Genomic DNA, 18819 nt, shown 5'->3' with positions numbered 1-18819 from the left:
GACATTTATGAATTCAAGCTTGTGGGTCAACACGGAACGTTGAAATTGACAACGCCTTTACAGGAGGTGAAGGGCTTGCCTCAGCGGCCTCGTTGTCACTAGCAAGAAGCATATGTCAATGAAAAGTACAAGCAATCGATAAGTACGTCAAGCTCAACCTGCAGATTGTACCCTACCGTGCATTTGCATTTCGCGCCGGTTCGTCTTTACTTAACGTGTGACCAATCGCATCCTTTACTCATAGGAAACATCCGCCTGTGACAATGCGCAATAAAGTTATAATGTAACACGTCGAGCGACCGTCTATGTGACACCACCTGAAGATCTGACTGAAGAATGCATCCCCCAACCACACCGGCCTCGCCCACCTCTGCACGCGGTGCCATGCATGGCTGTCACTGCGTACACACCACCAACTAATACTAGACAATGCAACTAGACGATCAAGATCGCATTTTGCATGCGCGCCGCTGGCTCTGGCGCCCTCACGTGCAACGTCGAGATGCACGCCCTCATGGCAGCCATCGAAGTGCTCGATTGCCCTACCTCGCAAAAATGCGCAAAGGCGCATGCCGTCTGCGGCACACTTGAGCGCGCCCTGGCTTCGGCAGCCAAAGGCCCATCGATACCAGCAGCATACGCCCCCCGGGGGCCTCCCTGACCACGCGCACCTTAACGGCACCACATGATCACACCCATCCCTGCGACGTGCGGCTGTTGCCTGAGTCCATTCGGAACCCAGCCGGCCCGAACGACCGCCGCCCCGCAGACGAGGGCCGGCTGCCAGCACCGCTGGCGCCGGCGCCAGCAGGCGGCGCGTTGGGGTCGGGGGATGACAGGAAGGGGAGGCCGCCAGACGCACCGCCCTCCAGCCCCTCGCCCTCAAAGCCAAGCATCGCGCTCTTCATGGGCAGCTGCCGCCGCGCCGACGGCGGCAGCGGGATCTTGCCGTACACCGCCGGCATGCCAGCGCCACTGCCATCGCCGCCTCCGGCCCCGAACGCAACGCTGCCGCGCACGCTGCCGCCGCCCACGCTGCTGCCGCCGCCGGGCCGCCGCGCGGGTGCGCTGTTCGGCCTTGACGACGCATTGCTGCCGCCGTCGCCGCCTCCCACACCGCTAGCCGCCGCCTCACCACCGCCGCCATTCACGCTGGCGGCGCTGGGCTCCGCCGACGGCGCCTTGCTTGAGCCCGGTGTCCGGCTGCCGTACGAGGCCGACGGCCGCAGCAGCGACCGCTCCGACGGCGGCCGGTACTCCTGACGGCCCGCCAGGCGCGGGTCGCCGCCGCCGCCGCCAGTGCCGGCGCCGCCATCGCCGACGCTGACGTCAGCAATGCTGCCCGATGGGCGCGACGCCAGCAGTCCGCCGCCGGCGCGGCTGCTGAAGCTGCCGCCGCCACCAGCGCCGCCGCCCAGGCCGAGGCCGGCGGAGGCGCCGGTGTGCCAGGGCTGCGCCTGCTGGCTGCTGGCGCTGTGCTCGCGGCCCAGTGGCGGCATGGCGCCCACTTCGCCGGAGCTGGCCTCGTGCTCAGCGAGCTTGCGAAGGTGCGGGTCGTCGCTGGCCGCCGCCGCCGTGGCCCACGCCGGCACAGGCGACATGGGCGGCCGCTGCCGGGATGCGGAGCTGGGCCGGGAGCTGGGCCGGGAACCGGGGCGAGAGCCGGGCGCGGCACTGCCGGGGCGGCTGCCGCCGCCGCCGCCGCTGTTTGTGGCTGCGAGGTAGGCTGTGTGTGAGGCCGTGGGCTCGAGCAGCCGCGACGACGGGGCCCGGGAGGAGGCGGCGGAGTGGGGCCGCGACCGCGGCCGGGCTGCGCTTCGCGCCGACTCTGGCCGCGACGGCGACGGCGGCTCGCGGTAGCTCCCGGCGCCGCTGCGGCCAGCGGTGCTGCCCAGCCCGCCCGCGCGGTGCGCGGAGCTGGGGGCAATAGAGGTGGCCGCGGAGGAGGAGGAGTAGGCGGAGGAGGACTCGCGCGTGGGGCGCAGCGCGCGGTTGGCGGAGGCGGGGCGCTTGCGCGCGCCGCCGCGGGCAAGCGAGCCGGGGTCTGCGGTGAGCGGGTTGGCCTGGCCGGGGTAGTTGCGGAAGGGCCGGTCCTGGTACTCGGCGGTGAGCTGCTTGCCGTAGGCCTTCTCGAACGCCAGCAGCTGTTGCAGGTTGGCGTCCAGCGCGTCGCGGACCTGTGCGAGGCAGTGGCGCAGAACGCAAGGGGTTTTGGGATTGGGGAGGTGAGAGGCCACCGGAATGTCTTGCACGCAAGCAATCTGCACGACCACACTTTGCGCACCCGAAGCCTGTTCTTCCCTCAAGCTGTACACCCACCCACCCAGGCCTGCATTTTCCTTCATCCACACCACACTCTCCGCCATCCATCCACCCCACACGCTCCATCCCACACGCACCTGCTGCAGCGGCACCAGGTCAATGGGGTCGGCGAAGGCCCTCGCGCGGCCCAGGTCCAGGCGGCGGTGCATGCCGCGTGTGGCGCCCGCGATCTTGACCAGCGCGGCGGTGAGCGGGAAGTCGGCGCCGCGGATGCGCGACAGCCGCTTGTTCTCCTCCGCCGCCTTCATGGCCATGATCTGTATGGTGTGTGTGCGCGTTTGTGTGGTCAGTGGAACGAGGTTTGGTCAATAGCGGGCGTTGATGGAACGATGGTTGATGGCATTACCGGTATGCAAACCCCTGCTCGCTATGACACACATGTTGCGGAAATTGCTTGAAGATTTACCATGGGCACAAGCGCCCCAAACCCAGTCTTGCGATACAGTTGGCCGCTCACCGTGAAGTCATCCAGCTCGCCGGCATCCTTCATGCGCTGGATCTGGTCCGCCGTGCCCAGCATGCCCGTGCCCGGCAGTCCCGGCACGCCGCCGGCGCTGAAGGCGCGGCTCCACTCGTCGCGGCTGATGCGGCCGTCGCCGTTCTTGTCCACGTCCTGGAACGCCTCGAACAACAGCGCGTGCTCGGCGGGGCGCAGGCCAGGGAACAAGTCCTGGGGGAGCATAAGTGTTTGCGGGGCGTGAGGGGCGAGGCGCAGCTCAACGGCGTGCAAATGGTCACCATGTGATACCGTGTAAATTGCGCTGTCGTGGCCAGGGAATCAGGGATGCTGGGATTGCCTGCAAGGCTGCCACCTGTCCGGGCCGTCCTCTCCCTGGCCCTTCTCCTGGCCTGTATATGCCTGCCTCACCGGCTCCATCCGTGGGCTCCATCCTTGCAACCCACTCCTTGCAGCCTGCTCCTATCCCCATTACTACCAACAGCCTTTCAACCCGCGCCCGGCCGCCGCCCGCCACCCCGGCATCCCCACCTTGAGCATGTTCCACTGCTCCTTCTCGCTCCAATAGCTGTCCTCGTCACAGTCGTAGCGCGCAAACAGCTCGGCGGGCGTGACGCGGCCCACCAGCATCGTGATGGCCATCTTGTGCAGCACCAGCGCCACCTCCAGCCGGTCGCGCAGCGACACCGTGATGCCGCCGCGCGAGCAGGCGCGCACCGCCGCCGCGAGGTCCTGTGGCGGCGGCGTTCGAGGGGGATGCAGGAGCGGGGCGGGGGCGGCGTTGAGGAGAGAGGCGGTGGGAATCCTGAGGAAGCATATGAGCTCTAAGCCGGACCCAGGTGGTCGAAGCCGCGCATCATGCCCCCGCTACCCCTCCATCACGCCACGCCACGCCACGCCACGCCACGCCACCGCACAGCCCTTCCTGTCGCAGCGCCCGCCTCTCTCACCTTGTACCGCACGCGGTTGTCTCCAGTGCGGTCCAGCAGCAGCTGCACGTAGCGGATGTGCGCGGGCGTGGCGTCCGGCACCAGCCGCAGCACCAGGCGGTACAGCTGCGACCAGTCCAGGCAGCCGTCGCTGTCCTTGTCCACCTCGCGGAACAGCTCCAGCAGTCGCACGCGCTCGCAGGCCAGAGAGTCCTATTGGTGGCGGGTTGGGTTGGGTTGGGTCAGGCCGTGTTACGGATACCGAACGGTACTCGACAAAGAGCGCGCCGTAACCTTGGAGGTAAAGCTGCTTGAGGTATCAAGGACGGTCCTGGCACCCCAGCATGCTCCCACTCCAAGCACTCGGACCCCAGCGCCCTCTGCCCCAGCACCCACCACCAGCAGCGCAAAGATGTTGGAGCCCAGCGCCGCCGCCTCCTCCACCGACACCTCTGTCATGCCGTCGTCGGCGCCGCCCAGGCGCGCTGCGGGCGGCAGCGGCCGCAGCTCCCGCGGCCCGGCGCCATCGCCGATGTCGTCGTCTCCCGCCTCGGAGGCGGGGGCCACGCCCGAGGCGCCGCCCTCCACGCGGGCCTGCGGCATGGGGTAGAGCTCCACGGCATGCACGGGCTGCATGGGCGCCTGCGGGTGCACGGGCAGGAAGCGGGTTGGGAAGCGTCAGGTGGCTTCAGGTCGAGTTTTAGGGAAGCGGAATCGACCAATGCCGGGTGGCCGGGGTGAATATATGGAGACAGCAGCAGAAAGCACACAACCAGGGCTAACCCCAGCCCCCTTTTTCACACACGCCTACAACTCCCAGGCCCCGGCCGCGCGGCGCCTTCCCGGCCCAGGCCACACACACACACACACGCGCACCCGCACCTGCGTGTTGATGCATGCCAGCTGCATGTCGTACAGCACCCTGGACATCTCCGTGGGCGTGTTGAGCGGGCTCTCCAGCAGCCCGCCGCACAGCAGGAACAGCGGCACCTGGCTCTTGGCCATGCCGGCGGCGGTGCGCAGCGCCTGTGGGGCGGCGGCGGGCGGGGGGGGGGCACGAAACACTTCACAAGAGCGTTGCTGGGGTGGAGCGGCACTGTGGCATTGATACGAGGATGAGCTCCCAGCTCCCAAAACTGCGCCTCGCGCCTGAAACCTCCCACGGGATCACCAAACCTCGAAACCCTAACCCGCACCCACCCGCCCGCCCACTTCCCTTCCTTCCCCACGCCGCCCGCGCCGACCCCGTCCCCACCTTCTCCATATTGAACCCGGGCGCGGCCGGCATTTTCTGCTTGACGTCCTCGTACCAGGGCCGCAGCCGCCCCAGCAGCCCCTCCGTAACGTAGCCCAGGCCGCTGCGCCAGCACTCCACCACATCGCGGCTGCACAGCAACACGTTGAAGCGCGGCGGCGTCATTCCCTCGGGCGTGGAGCCGGCCCAGTAGTCAAACGTCTTGGACAGCTGCTCCAGCATGAAGCTGTGCGGAGGGGAGGGGTTACATTCATGTTATTTTAAAGAAGAGGGGAGGGATTCCAGGCATGAACAGTTAGGAACAGGCGGTGTTGGATGGGAAGCAGGGACAGGGGCAGGGGCAGGATGGGTGCGGAGCAGGAGGCGCGAGGTGGGGCGGCGGATCAATGCATAGTGTGTCAGAAAACCTCTTTACTCTGTTCGCTTGCCACGGTGTTACCATAAGCGTGTCACTTGATTCGAGCCCGCATTGCCCGAGTGCTGGGTCGGACCCTTTTACCAGCCCCGCCCCGCCATCAGCCGCCCTCACGCGCGCTCCCGCCCGCCCGCCCGGCCGCCCACCTGATGCCGGAGAAGGGCTGCGCACTGGACACGTCCAAGATGAACACGCCGCCGCAGAACGAGTCCACCACCTCGTGCCCCAGCAGGAAGCGGCCGTGCTTGCCGCGGCCCTCGTTCACCTTGTTCACCTGCGCGCAACAAGCAGCCAGGAATACCGGCATGATCGAAGGAGAAGAGGTAGTCATAGCTGTAAAGGGCGACACCAGCACAGCGCTGTCACAAACGCGCGGCACTCGCTCGGACCCACCCACTCACCCACCCACCCACCCACCCACCCACCCACCCACCTGCCCACCCACCCACCCACCCACTCACCCACCCACCCACCCACCCACTACCACCCACCCACCCACCCACCCACCCACCCACCCACCCACCCACCCACCCACCCACCCACCCACCCACCCACCCACCCACCCACCCACCCACCCACCCACTCACCCACCCACTCACCCACCCACCCACCCACCCACCCACCCACCCACCCACCCACCCACCCACCCACCCACCCACCCACCCACCCACGCACCCACCCACCCACCCACCCACCTTCTCCAGGTGTTGGTCCATGTACTCGACCGACAGCGCCACTGCATCGATGAGCGGGATGAGGTCGCGGTACAGCCCGTCGTTCACGGCCACGTGCACGCCGCCGCCGTTGGGCAGCCACCACGTGAAGAACGGCGACCTGAGGCGGAGGCGGCGGGCGAGTGGAAGGTGGGCGGATGAGTGGAGCAGCAGGGTGCGGGGACGCGGGATGGGCGACGGGGGAGAGAGCTGAGTGGCACGAACGGTTGGCTAGGCGCCGTGAAAAAGAGCCGCACAGCACAGTACGGCACGTCTGCCTTGACAGCATCCAGCCTGCGCACCCTGCCCCTACACTCTTCTCTTGAAGGCGGGTACCGGTAACCGACTAAACACCATCAAGCAGCAACACACTCACTTGCAGTAGATGGCCTCGCTGTGCGCCACGATGGCATGCGTGCGCGCGAAGCGGTCTGGCACGAAGCGGCGCAGGTGCGGAGGCACCTCGGGCCGCGGCGCTGGCCGCTGGTCGAACACCCACTGCGCCGCCAGCTCCAGCCCCGGAACCAGGCGCGACCGGTACAGAGCCCCGCGGTGCGCCGGCCCGTGGCCGCCGTACGGCGCGGTGCCGGCGGCGTCGTCGGCGCCGCTGCGCGCGGTGCCGCCGCCGCTGCGCGGCGAGTCGCCGGCGAAGCGCGGCGTGGGCGGCGCGGAAGCGAGCAGCAGCGGGTTGGTGTCGGGCGTGCGGTCCACACCGGCGCAGGCCTTGCAGTGGCCGCCCTGTCCAGGTGTGTGTGTGGACAGCACAGGTGTAAAGCAAGAAAAGATGAGAGCTGCGGAGCCGTGAGGTGTCAAGGTAGCGTGCTACCTCAGCATGCTAGCCACAATGTATTTGCTCCCCGTGTCGATCACTGATCCCACCGACCCCAACGCACCCACTACCGCCCCGCAAGCCGGCAACACGCCCACGCAGGCGCAGCCACAGCCACGCCCGCACAGCCACGCCCACCTGTATGTGCGGGAAGGAGCCCCACTTGGTGAGGAACTGCAGCAGGCGCGTGCGCTCCAGCGGCAGGTAGGAGGCGTCACTGAGGCGCAGCTGGTTCCAGGCCAGGTCGTTCATGTCCTCGTTGGCGTCGTTGGGGTCGTACTGCACCGCCGACACGGTCCGGTGCAGCTTGCGAACCTGCGGGGACAGGGGATCGGGGATTGAGGTTGGGGATTGGGGTTGGGGATTGGGATGCGACAGGGACAGGGGCATGGACAGGGACAGGTGGGTGGGAATGGAATGCGAGGTTTGGGAGGAGTGGAACAGGGGGCGGTGGCAGGCGGGCGAGTTGTTCTAGGCGCGTCTAGGCGCTCTCAGTCATGGCTGTTGGAGCAGTGTGGCATTGGAACCTGATGCGTATGGGAGCTTGAGGGACGCAAAGAGCTCACGCTCACCTCCTCCGATCCCTTGAGCGCCGACCGCAGGTCCTCCGCCTCCGGCCCTGCCAGCGATAGCTTGGGCACCAGCCCGGACTTGGTACCCTTGCCGCCGTCGTCGATGGTGAGTGGCACGTCCGCGAAGTTGACACGCGGCGTGGCGTTGGCGCTAGCCAGGCGCGGGTCCGTGTCGGCAGTGACTGCGGGATCTGTGATGGCGTTGAGGTCGAAGGCGGGCGGCCGCAGGAGTTTCAGGTCGCCGTGCGGGCGCGCCAGCAGGCGGTGTGGCGGCGCCAGCGGCTGCAGGCGAGCCAGCGGGTGATACGGCAGCCGCGCGGCGCCCTGCGCGGGTGGAGGAGAAAGTGGCGGGAGGGTGGCAAGGGGCACGCGTGTCAGAATCAAAGGTGAACGACACACCCGGACAACAGCACTCGCTGAGCTCGCCGAGCGCTAACAACAAAAATAATAACTACCCCCAGCTACCCCCAGCTACCCCCAGCTAGGGCTGTCCCCTCGACATGATTAATGTGGATGAATATAAGTACAGCGCTAGCTGGTGGCAGTTATTACTGTTGTTGTTATTGCTACAGCAGTCTGGAGGCCTGGTGGGGGTTGGGGGGTTAAGGACTTGACTGTTGCCGCCTCCATAACTGCTGTAGCTGTAGGATGACAGTCCGCACACCGCATGCTTGCCAATAATGCTGGGCCAACCTGAATCCCTCAGCAGGTCAAGACAGTCCCGCCAAGACAGACCCGGCCGCATCCCAGTAGCCATCCCAGCACGCCCTGGCCCTGCTGCGATACTAACACCATGCGGCACCACATCGTTCCTCCCCCGCATCGGGTTCGGTTTAGTAGGGCTGCTAATTACAACGCCCCATCCCCCCAGTCGCTGCCATAAAAGCCGCCGCGCCGCTCTCACCTGCTCGTCCCAGAAGTCGGGCAGCGCCTTGTCGCGCTCCAGCCAGAAGCGGAACGCGTCGCCGTCTCGCGGCAGGTAGAAGCGGAAGTCGGGCGGGCCCACGTGCCCCACAGCCCGACCCTTGAGCATCTGGCTGCGCACGTCGTAGGGCCAGCAGGGGAAGATCTGCACAGCCACCTCCGCGTCTGCAGGGGGGCAGAGGTATTGGTATTGGTGGTTAGTGGTGGTTAGTGGTGGTGTCGAGGATTGCGGGAGCGTTGGTAGAAGGGGCTGGGTTCGCAGGCGGGCGTGGGAAACGAATAGGCAGCGGAGAGGTAGCAGACAGCGCCATGGCAACCTCCACACACCCTCACAGCTTCGCAGCACCCACGCAGCAGCCACGCAGCGGCCGGCCCCGCTCACCCTCCTCCAGGATGAGGTTGTCGTTCTCCTCCAGACCCGTGACGCTGTCCCAGATCACCCGCCCCCACGGCTCCTCCTCCTCCGGCGCCTGGTCAAACACCGCCATCATCGCCTCCTCCTCCGCACGCCGCTTCAACGTCGCGTCATCCTCCTCGGCCCGCACGCCCATGCCCACATTGCGGCTGTTTGCTGCGGCGCCGGCGCCGCCGCGAGTCGCGCTGCCGTCGCCGTTGCCGGAGCCCACGCCGCGCAGGCGCGTGCGGAGGGAGGCGCCCGCGGCGCCGACGCTGCCACCGCCGCCTTGCGAGTCGCTGGTCTTGCGCCGGGCGCGCGGCGCACTGGCAGCGGCGACAGTGCCAGTGCCAAAGATCGCGTCCAGGCCGCCGGAGGCCATGGCCGCGTCCGGATTGAAAGACGCCGCAGCCGCCAGCGCCTTGGCTGCAGCCTCGTTGTACCCCGCCCCGGGCACAAACTCGGGCTCCGGCGGCGGCGCAGCCGCCGCCGCGGCGGCGTCCAGTGCCGCCTGCTCCGCTGCGGCGGCGGCGGCGGCTGCCACCGCCGCCGCGGCCTCCGCCTCCGCTGCGAGCAGTTCATCCAGCTGCTGCTGCTGCCGCTGTAGCGAGGCCTTGAGGCCAGCCATCAGCGGCTCCAGCTGCCGCTGCTGCGCCGCCACCGCCTCCGCCGCTTCCATCGAGCCGGAGCCCGACGCCAGGTCGGCCTCCTGCTGGTCCTGCAGCTCCGCCATGGTCCGCTCCAGCTCCTCAACCTGCGACACCGTGTCACGCTGCTGGTCTCGCAGCACCGCGATCGCCGCCGCCGTGGCAGCCAGCAACGCCGGCGGCGGCGGAGGGGGCGGGGGCGGAGGCGGCTCCGCCGCCTCCGCCGCAGCCCGTTCCGCAGCGATGCCCGCGACCGCGGCGTCGATCGCCGCCGCGTTGGCAACGGCGGCGGCGGCGGCCGCCGCGGTGGCGGCGCTGGCGCGCATGCTGTTGGTGCGGCTGATGGAGCGCGAAGGCGCCTGGCTGCCTGCGCGGCTGCCGGCGCGGCTGGCGGCGCGCGACATGATGCGGCTGCTGGCACCGGAGCGGCGGCCCGCGCCGGAGGCGTTCTCGGGCGGCGGCGGCGGCGCCTCGATCCGCCGTACCATGACTCGGAAACGCACGCCGTAAATCTCCTCGAAGGTGCACGTGTCGTGGCAGATGACCTGCACGTGCGCACACGTACACATGCCGTGCAATGTTAACCAGGCAAACGGCATTCACGGTACTGAACGGACACCGGCAAAATGCAGCACCGCCATTTCCCGCTCAGCCCCAAGCAGCCCAGCGCCAATCCCCTGCCTCACCCGCACTCGCGGCCTGCTGGGCGCCTTGAACACCACGCTGTGTTTGTCGCTGGTCACCACGTACAGCGCGTTGGCGCTGCGCGGCATCACCAGGCTGCGCGCGGGGGGGGGAGAGAGCGGGAGCGGGGCGAAAAAAAGAGATGTTAGACACGGCGCAGCGGGCGTCACGGCGGTGCGGCAAGCAGCGCAGCCAGGAGTGGGCTCCCCCCCCCCAGGCCCTGGCCGTCGCGGCGCAACTGCTCCACGTCCCCACGCGCCAGTACCCGCCCATGCAACTGTCCCTATGCACGCCGCCTCATCACACACTGCCTCCGCCTCCATGTCCACCGCCCGCCCTCTCCCTCCCCAACCCACCAACGACCCGCTTCAACCCTCCCCCGTATTGCACTGGCTTCGATTCACTTTGGGCTGGTACCTCCAACCCACCCCACCCCCAAACGCCCCTGCCCGCCCCCGTACCCCCCCACCTGGGCATGAGGTGGCTGCGCGGCGACGCCGCCACCAGGACCTTGATGACGCGGCCGGCGCGGCGGCAGAAGGGCTGCATGGCCGCGCCGTCCGGCCCCGTGGTCTCCACCTGGAAGGGCTCCAGCCCCAGCGCCTCCACGTCCACGTCGTCCAGCAGGTCGGGGTCCAGCAGCTGCCGCACCTGGGGCGCGTGCGGGGGTGGGGTTACACGCATTAAGTTTATGAAGTGAAGTCGTAGCCAGGTACAAAGGTACACAGTAGTGGGGTGGGGAAAGATGGTAAAGAGGAGTGTCGCGAGGTGGGGAAAGGAGGAGGGCGGAGGAGGGGAGCGGAGGAGGAGGACGAGGAGGGCGTGCGGGAGAAGGGTGGGTGGGCGGGAGAGAGCCAGCGTGGTTGGGGACAATCGGGAAACCTGTGATGCGAGTGATGGTGATTCCCCAGACACCCACACACACACCAGGACACCCCTCAAACGCCTCGCACCTTCTTGCTGCCCTCTTTGGGCACGTCCGGCACATAGTCTGTGATGTCGTAGCCCTTGAGCGTGAAGCCCGGCACGCCCTCGCCGGTGGCGCTGTCCAGCACCACGGCGGCGGTGCGGCAGATGCGCTGCAGCTGGAAGCCCACGAACTGCTCCGGCTCCGACGTCAGCAGCCGCTCGCTGGTGGACTCGGTGGCCTCGAAGTCCACCGTGTTCACGGCGCGCTGGTGTGAGAGGGGGAAGGAGGCGTGGGGGCGCGGGGGTGGGGGATACAGGAGGTGGGTTAGGAGGTTCCGGAGGGCTGTCAACTTGGTGCAGCACTGCAGGGTTGGGTGAAGGACGCGGCAGGAGGGATAGCCGGATAGCAGAGTTGCGAACCACCTCCTGCGACCACGCCAGCACGGCGGCACGCCAGACAACTCACCACGAACACGCGGCTCTCCGGCGGCACCTCGAAGCTGACCAGCCCCTCCGCGTCCGTGTAGCCGCGCTGCTCGCTGGCCGGGCCCTTCTCCACAGCCATGGCCTCGCGGTTGTTCTGCAGGGAGCAGGCGGCAAAGGGAGCAGGCGGCAAAGGGAGCAGGCGGCAAAGAGATGGAGCATACTTTTATGGTGAAGGAGGTAGAGCTTGAGTTCTTGAGCAGCCGATTCCACGGTGCCGTCCATGTCGTGCACCCTGCAAGCGCACGCGCCAACGCACCCACCAGCCCCCCATCACCCCCAAAACCCCAGCACCCGCACCCGCGCCCCGCTAGCCCGCGCGCACCTGCACCACGTAGTCGATGAGCTGGTCGATGATGCGCTGCGCGTAGGCGGACGGCGCCTCGCACCACTCCGGCTTCACCACGGGCGGCCGCGGCGGCTGCGGCGGCTCGCGCACCTCCACCACCACCTCGGTGTGGGGCATGGGCTGCTGGTTGAAGGCCTCGCGCACGCCCACCAGCAGCACCACCTTGCGCATGGCGTAGAACACAAACGGCTCCAGCTCCCAGTTGGCCACCCGCACCTGCGGCGTTGGGGCGTGTGGATGTTGGAAGGGGTGGCGCTGAGGTGGGTGTGTGTTTGGGTGTGTGTTTGAGTGGATAGCGAGGGGTACTGGCGGTAGCGTGAGGGCAGCGCGAGTCGAGGCGTCAAATGGACGGAAGGAAAGCAAAGCGACTGGCGAGAGGAGGAGGAGTGTGGCGCTCTGCTGGGTGGTGGCGCCGGTCCGGTGGGCGCGCGCCCACCTGCACTGCGTCGTAGTCTAGGAAGGGCGTCCGCATCTGCACTGTCAGCCGGTACTTGTCTGCAGGGGGGGGGGGCGAGACGGAGCAGGAGGAGGAGGAAAGAGCGCGGAGCGCGTGAAAAGCGCAGGCGCAAACGTCACAAATGCCCGCTTCGGCTTGCGCATTAGCCGCTACGGTTCAATACAGCTACACCCCTGTGTCCGTCTACCGCGGCCTGCTCAGTGCCCCCCTGCTCGGAACACCGACCTCCCGGCGTCATCCACATCTTGTCCTTGTTGGCGCCCAGGTGGCCGCTGTACATCAACTCGCTCACCACCTCCACCTCCTCAACCTGCAGCAGCCGGCGTCAGCAACCGCGTCAGCAGCAGCAGCACATTGTCGGAGGTTGCAACGTGCAATGATTGTGAGCAGATACTTACGAAAATAGCAGACATGTGCATGGCAATCAAAACACAAGCACCTTGCCAGCGCGGCCTCACCTTGTAGGGGAAGACATTGGGGTCAAGTGCCTCACTATCCTGCGGCAGCAGGAACTGCTTGCCGGTGGCCTCCGCCTCCGCCACCTCGGCCTTGGCCCACAGGTGAGCCAGCTTGCCCTTCTCCTTTTGCCTGGGACACAGCAGCCGCACGCAACAAGACAGCAGAGCGGGGCACTCCTCAGACACAGCCAGGTCAGGAGCAAGAAAAACGCAGCATGCCCTGACCTGGCTGGGTTGTGGCCAGGCCGGACGCGGCACCCACGCAGCAGCACCACCACCAACCTCCCAGCCAGCCATAGCGCATCTTTACCTCCCACAAGTCCCCAGCCCCATGTTTGTTTTGATCACGGTGACCCCAGACCCCACAAGTGCCCAGCCCCCCACGCTCAATAAGCGTCCAGCTCACTTCTCCAGGTATGCGTCCACGTCCGCGTTGCGCTCGTCCTTCTGGCCCTTGAGCCGCCGCCCCGGACCGCCGCCATTGCTCATGCCGTCGCCCTCGCTGCCGCGGGCCTTAGTGCCGGCGGGCTGCAAGCACACGCACCCGGGACAGCAATCACGTCAGCGGCAGCGATGCCACACGGCACAGAATCATCCCAACGAAAGGCCGTGTTTGGCAGACACAAACACGCAGCTCGCGCCTGCACTACACCGCACAGCAATCCTTGTGCTGCCGAGCACAACGGAAGCAAACACCCTTGTGTTGTTTCCTTAACCCGTGCCCGCGTTTGCCCACCTGTATGGTGATGCGCTCAATGGTGAAGAACAGGCCGTAGCGGGTGCCCACCTCCTCCAGGCTCTCCACGTCGTACACCGCGATGTGGAACCAGGGCCGGGCGCGGCAGTACAGCTGCGGTAGGGTGTCGGCGGGGGGTTCCATGCATGAGTAATTAAGAAGTGAAGGCGTAGCCAGGAAACAGTAGTATAGCAGGCGCGTTGTTACCGATGTCCGTGAAGCCCAGGGGATGGGGCCGCGGGGCGGGCTGGCTGAGATAGATGCCCAAGCTTTGCACAAGCAGGACGTCGTGAGCAACTGAGAGGCACGGTACACGCGAAACGTGTTGGGCTAGCCCACCCGCGCCCACACCGCTTGCATGCCGTACACACCTGCACCGGGAACTGTGTGGGGCGCAGGATGGAGCCGTCGCGCGGGTGGATGAAGGAGTCGTCGGTGTTCCGCATGGTGAAGGGCACCACCGCGTTCTGCGCGCGGTTGATCTCCGCCGCCTCGCCGTCGCCGCTGTAGGTGTAGAAGATGAGCAGCCTGCGACCACACGAGGCCGGCGTGTGGGCGTACTCCTTTAGGGGTTCTATTGTGGAGTGGGTCAGCAAACTGAGGACGTGCTTTTAGCCACGCCCCTCCATCCCCCACCAGCCGTTGCCAAGCCGTTCCCCAGCCCCGTGCCCGAGCCCCCCCCCCCCACCAAGCTAGCCCCCCGCGCCCCACCAAGCCCAGAGCCCCCAGCCCCCACCAAGCCCCCAGCCCCCACCTGGACGGGTCCTTCATCTGCAGCTTGTACTCCCCAGGGTCCAGGTAGTTGTGGATGTTGTTGTCGGGGTACACAGCCAGCTCCGCCTCCAGCTCCTGGACCTCATCAGGGTCCAAAGCACTGCCCGCCGCCGCCGCGGCCGCAGCCGCCGCCACGCTGCGCGCCTCCGCCGCCACCGCATTCCGCCCGCGGCTGCTGCCCGGCCGCCCGCGGCCGCTGCCGCTAGCGCCCGCCTGGGAGCGCGCCTCTGCCCCGTCGCCGCCGGCGGCGGACGCCGCCGCGTGCGACGACTGCAGCTCCAGAGGCGGCGGCGGCGGCGGCGCCTCCGGCTCATTCGGGTCCGCCACACTGCCCCCGCTCGACGCCACCGCCGCTACCTCTGCCGCGCTCTCCAAGAAGCTGCTCATGAGCTGCTCCTTGTTCTTCACGCCCGTCGGCGTGCTGCCGTTGCCGCCGGCCCCAGCTCCCACCGCCGCCGCGCCGCCGCCGCGGGTGCTGCCCGCGATACTGCTGGCACGCATGATCTCATGCACGGGCGCCAGCGCCAGGGCCTCCCGGCTGGCCGCCAGCTCCTCCCGGCTTCCGGGGAGAAGAGCGGCCAGCGAGGCGCGGCGCTTGCCCGGGGAGGCGTTGAGGCGGTCCTTGGCGTCGCCGCGCGGCGGGTAGCGCGCCACGTGGGCTGGGTAGTCCACCTGCCGCCGGTACGACTCGAACAGCATGCACACCGGCGACTCCTGCGGAGCGGAAAAAGGGAGGAGAAGCGGTGCGGGGTATGGTCGCATGGGTCGAGTGCGCGCCTTGTTGAATGCTAGTTTGCGAACGCCGGCAGAGCGAGCTGACAAGTCGAAGTTTCGGACGCGCGAATGAAAGCAGCATCAGGCACTAAGGTGCGGTGGTTGGCACGGACTGCGGGCGGCGGCGACAGCAGGCCAAACCTCACTCACCCAGTTGGCACGCAGGTGGTACTTGCACGTGTACTCCCAGCGCCCCACGTCGATCTGCGACCAGTCGCGCGGCTTGCGGCCGTTTCCGCGCTTGCCGCCCACCTGCACACCGACACAAGTGGCGCAGCATGACGCGTCAGTACGGCATCAAGCCGGTCCTACACATGCAACAGCCGCAGCAGCATTGAGCAGCAACAGACGCCGGCCTGCACGCCCGGCCGCGCGAGACAACACCACACCAGCGCAGCCCGCGCACCTTGGGCCCGTAGAAGAAGCAGTGGCCGTCGTTGTCTGTGGAGTAGATGCCCAACGAGCACGTGGCGGCCTCCGCGGTGTTGCCCAGTGTGCCGGGCCAGCCCACCAGCACGTCCTGAGACCTGTGGATACACAGGGGTGGTCGGCGGTTGCGGCGGGGTTGCTGGTGCTAGGCTCTGCTTTAATCAGGGCGGCTGGCGGCTCGAGGGAGGAAGGGTGAAGAAGGCGCATCGGAACGCACCATGCCACGCCATGCCACCCACATACTGAACCAGGCTGTGCACCACTCGGACAATCACCGCACATGCGACAATGTACGCACTTTCTCATGACGCGCGACTACTCCATCCCGCCACCCCCCAGCTCAGTCAACTCCACCTACGGCACCATCCTCAGCACCCCCACCAGCACCAGCCACTCACTCCACGGTGGTGGCCACAAAGTCCATCTTGATGCCCTCGCTGCTGTAGAAGGACACGCGCTGAGGCGGCACGCCGAAGCGCGTGTCGATCTTGGGCAGCGAGAACAGCGGGTTCACCTGCAACGGGCGGGCGGGCAGGCGGGGCTTGCAGGCAAGGAAGCGAGGTACCCATGAAGATGTCTATGTCCAGGAAATCCAATCTTCCAACGCCCCGCCCGCCTCCTCATCGCCCTACGCCCTCTGCAGCCCTCTGCACGCGCGCCAGACCGCCACCCCGCAGCGCCCATCTCTCCTGCCCACACCAGCCCCACAACGCCTCACCGCCCCGCCATCGCCCCACCCAGCGCCTCGTCCTCTGCCACCTCCACCCGACCTCTCGTCCCGCCCCGGCATCGCCCCGCCCCGCCCATCCCCGCGCTGCCATACCCTACCCCGCCCCACCCCGCCCCACCCCGCCCCGCCCCGCCCCGCCCCGCCCCGCCCCGCCCCGCCCATCCCCGCCCCACCCCACCCCACCCCCACACGCCAGGCCGCCGCGCACCTGCCCCGTCACGTCGCGCTGCATGGAGTCGGGGTGGTGCAGCGGCCGCAGCTCGCGCAGCGTGACCACCACCGCGATGCGGATGGGCACCAGCCCCACCTCCGCCTCCACCACCTCGCCGTCGCCGGGGCGCAGCAGCAGGTGCTCGCCCATGTGGCCGAAGTCGTGGAAGCCGGAGGCGGTGGCGGAGATGAGGTACGGGTAGCCAGCCAACACCTGGCGGGGAGGGGGTTACATTCATGATTAGTCAAGGAGGGGGGGAGAGGGGCGGCAAGCGGGAGGAGGGGGCGTGAGGAGGCGGGGGACTCGGGCGTGCTGCCGTCGGTGGTGTTGTAGGAGTTTGCCCGCATGTCGGGCCATGGAATCATGGTAGAGTGTTCCTGCCTCTCAGATCCCCGGCTGCAAGGAGCGGCCAGGCGAGACTACACACGGCCAATGGCGCGCGGAGCCGGCGAGCGGCCCCAACCGCCTCAGCCTCACCTTGCAGCTGACGTAGCCATCCTTCCGCGAGAAGGCGCGGTTGCCAAAGGCGTTGGACACGCTTTTAGATTTGTCCGGGTCGTTGTTTGGCAGCGTCTTCACCGCGACCTGTACATTCGCCAGCGGCTTGCCTGCGACCGCACAGATGCCGAGCAACCGCATAGTCATTACGCCAGTCATACCGTGCTCCTGCCGACACCCGCATCCAAGGCTACCCGGCATTGCGCCCTGCCATTCAAGTCTGCATGCAACCAGCTCGTTTCTCCTTGCGCCATGCTGCATCCGTGTGCCCTGGCCTGTGTCCCATGCCGCCTTAATTTCCGCCTGCCGCACTCGGCCATGACATACACGTCGCCCCGGGCCACCCTGTCCTGTGATGGCGCTGCCCACATGCTGCCTTCGCCCGCCAACCCCCGCGCTGCGCCAACCAGCCGCGCGCCAGGCTACTCCCCAGCAGCGCTCACCCGTGGTCTTGTCAAAGCAAAATAGCTTTAGCCGTGATGTTGGCAGGTGCTGGTCATTTGGAGGCTTGCAAACAGCCTGTGGGTGAAGCACAAACGGACAGGGTGAAGGAAGCGAATGGCTGCAACCAGCAGTCATCCCGATACACCCGTCTTCCCCGGCACCACCGCTTGATGCCCCGTGCCGCAACAACGCGGGCATGCCGCCACTGTCCTCCTTGCCCCTGCCCCTGCCCCTGCAGCTGCTCCTGCCTAGGGCCTTGCCATCCTGCTGCTGACTCAGTGCTTGCAAGCTGTCCCCTGCTGGCCTTTGCCCTTGCCGCAACTATATCTCCCCGTGCCCACGGCGCCGGCCGGGGCAGTGCCCCCCCTGATGCCTGCGCTAGGTCTGCATCGGCCTGCCATGTCCCCTCCTTCCGTTGCAACAGCTGCTTGCTGCTGCGAGAGCTGTTGCCATCCCCACCGATCCACATATGCTGTCGGCGCACGTTGCCGGCCGCGGCTCATGTAGCGCTGATGTGATGGCAGCAGTCCCTACCAATGCCGCTAAGCCCTCTGACCTATGGCCACAGACCAAGAAGCCCGTTCAATTCTTTAAGCGCACCGTCAGGTCTAGCTGGGGTCGGGTGGCTTGTGAGCTGTGACCGCCGGTATCTGTGAAACCAAGTAGGTACCCCCCGCACCTTGCGCTCCCGGTCCGGCTCCTTAGGCTTTCCATGGACGATGATTTTCTGGAAGTCTTGCTGCAAGTGGAAGGTCACAGGATTGCATGGCACGGGGAGGGATGGGTTTGAGGGTCCGACCATGCCTGTGCTTGCACGAGGTGCCAGGGGTCACCACCGCGGTGACCACCCAGCTCACCGCTGGCGTGCTCGCGGCACGCGACCCCTCCCCTCGACCTTCTGACGCCATGGTTGCCACACAAGAGCTGCTCCGTGAAGCCCCTAACTCAACCGCGTACTGGTGTTCCCCGTCGAATGCACCTGGTGAGCAACATGCCGAGCAACTGCTGGCGTCGCCCTGACGCTCAGATGATGCAATCGCAAGCATTATGACGTTCAGCACTATACAAGCCCGTATTGCGACGATAGTGGAGTTCTACGCCAAGCGAACAAGAGCTTGCCGCTCTGCCTTTCACTGCGCACCTGCGGTAATGCTGTTTGCAGCCCAGCGAGCTTCGCAGGCAGCGGCGCCTTCTCGCCTTCCAGCGGAGGCGGGGGCGGGGGGTCCGGGAGGGGCGCGTCCTCAGACATCCTCGCTGCTCGCCCACACTCCTCAGGCCCTCCTCAGAGCCTTATGAAAATTACAGATGTTGCTGCATCTTTTATTTGTTATTGCATCGCGCACAGCGCGACGAGGATAGCACGAACTCGCTGTGCGAGTTGCTGTAAGTTTGCAAGCGGGAACGCAGAGACCAATGCAAAGTTCCT

At 67.0% G+C, this 18819-nt stretch overlaps 1 protein-coding gene across 1 annotated transcript; it reads right to left on the bottom strand.

Moving 5' to 3' along the window:
• Window positions 1–34: 34 nt before the first annotated feature.
• CHLRE_16g652400v5 (uncharacterized protein) lies at window positions 35–18786 on the bottom strand. Its single transcript, XM_043070822.1, has 35 exons — window positions 18535–18786; window positions 18073–18132; window positions 17393–17468; window positions 16929–17059; window positions 16449–16664; window positions 15909–16024; window positions 15488–15608; window positions 15232–15333; window positions 14288–15021; window positions 13905–14061; window positions 13534–13647; window positions 13204–13325; window positions 12798–12927; window positions 12565–12649; window positions 12319–12377; window positions 11859–12098; window positions 11517–11630; window positions 11095–11316; window positions 10611–10792; window positions 10144–10237; window positions 8799–10002; window positions 8397–8581; window positions 7493–7816; window positions 7059–7235; window positions 6468–6829; window positions 6074–6212; window positions 5525–5652; window positions 4964–5189; window positions 4591–4734; window positions 4105–4350; window positions 3730–3921; window positions 3311–3511; window positions 2780–2992; window positions 2400–2579; window positions 35–2177 (listed from the first exon to the last, which is right to left on the bottom strand). Exons 1-35 carry the CDS (start codon window positions 18640–18642, stop codon window positions 690–692), a joined length of 8592 nt encoding a protein of 2863 aa, XP_042915465.1. The 5' UTR covers window positions 18643–18786; the 3' UTR covers window positions 35–689.
• Between the last annotated feature and the right edge of the window lie 33 nt (window positions 18787–18819).

The sequence above is a fragment of the Chlamydomonas reinhardtii genome, chromosome 16 (assembly GCF_000002595.2).
Source record: "Chlamydomonas reinhardtii strain CC-503 cw92 mt+ chromosome 16, whole genome shotgun sequence".
Classification (NCBI taxonomy): domain Eukaryota; kingdom Viridiplantae; phylum Chlorophyta; class Chlorophyceae; order Chlamydomonadales; family Chlamydomonadaceae; genus Chlamydomonas; species Chlamydomonas reinhardtii.
The sequence above is the reverse complement of the archived record's forward strand: the minus strand, read 5'-3'. Positions and strand labels throughout refer to the sequence as shown.

Coding starts and splice junctions, on each gene's coding strand:
- CHLRE_16g652400v5 (XM_043070822.1), bottom strand. CDS start 18,642: ATGTCTGAGGACGCGCCCCTCCCGGACCCCCCGCCCCCGCCTCCGCTG. Junction 6,830..7,058: donor GCTCCTTCCCGCACATACAG/GTGGGCGTGGCT, acceptor ACACCTGGACAG/GGCGGCCACTGCAAGGCCTG. Junction 5,653..6,073: donor TGGACCAACACCTGGAGAAG/GTGGGTGGGTGG, acceptor TGTTGCGCGCAG/GTGAACAAGGTGAACGAGGG.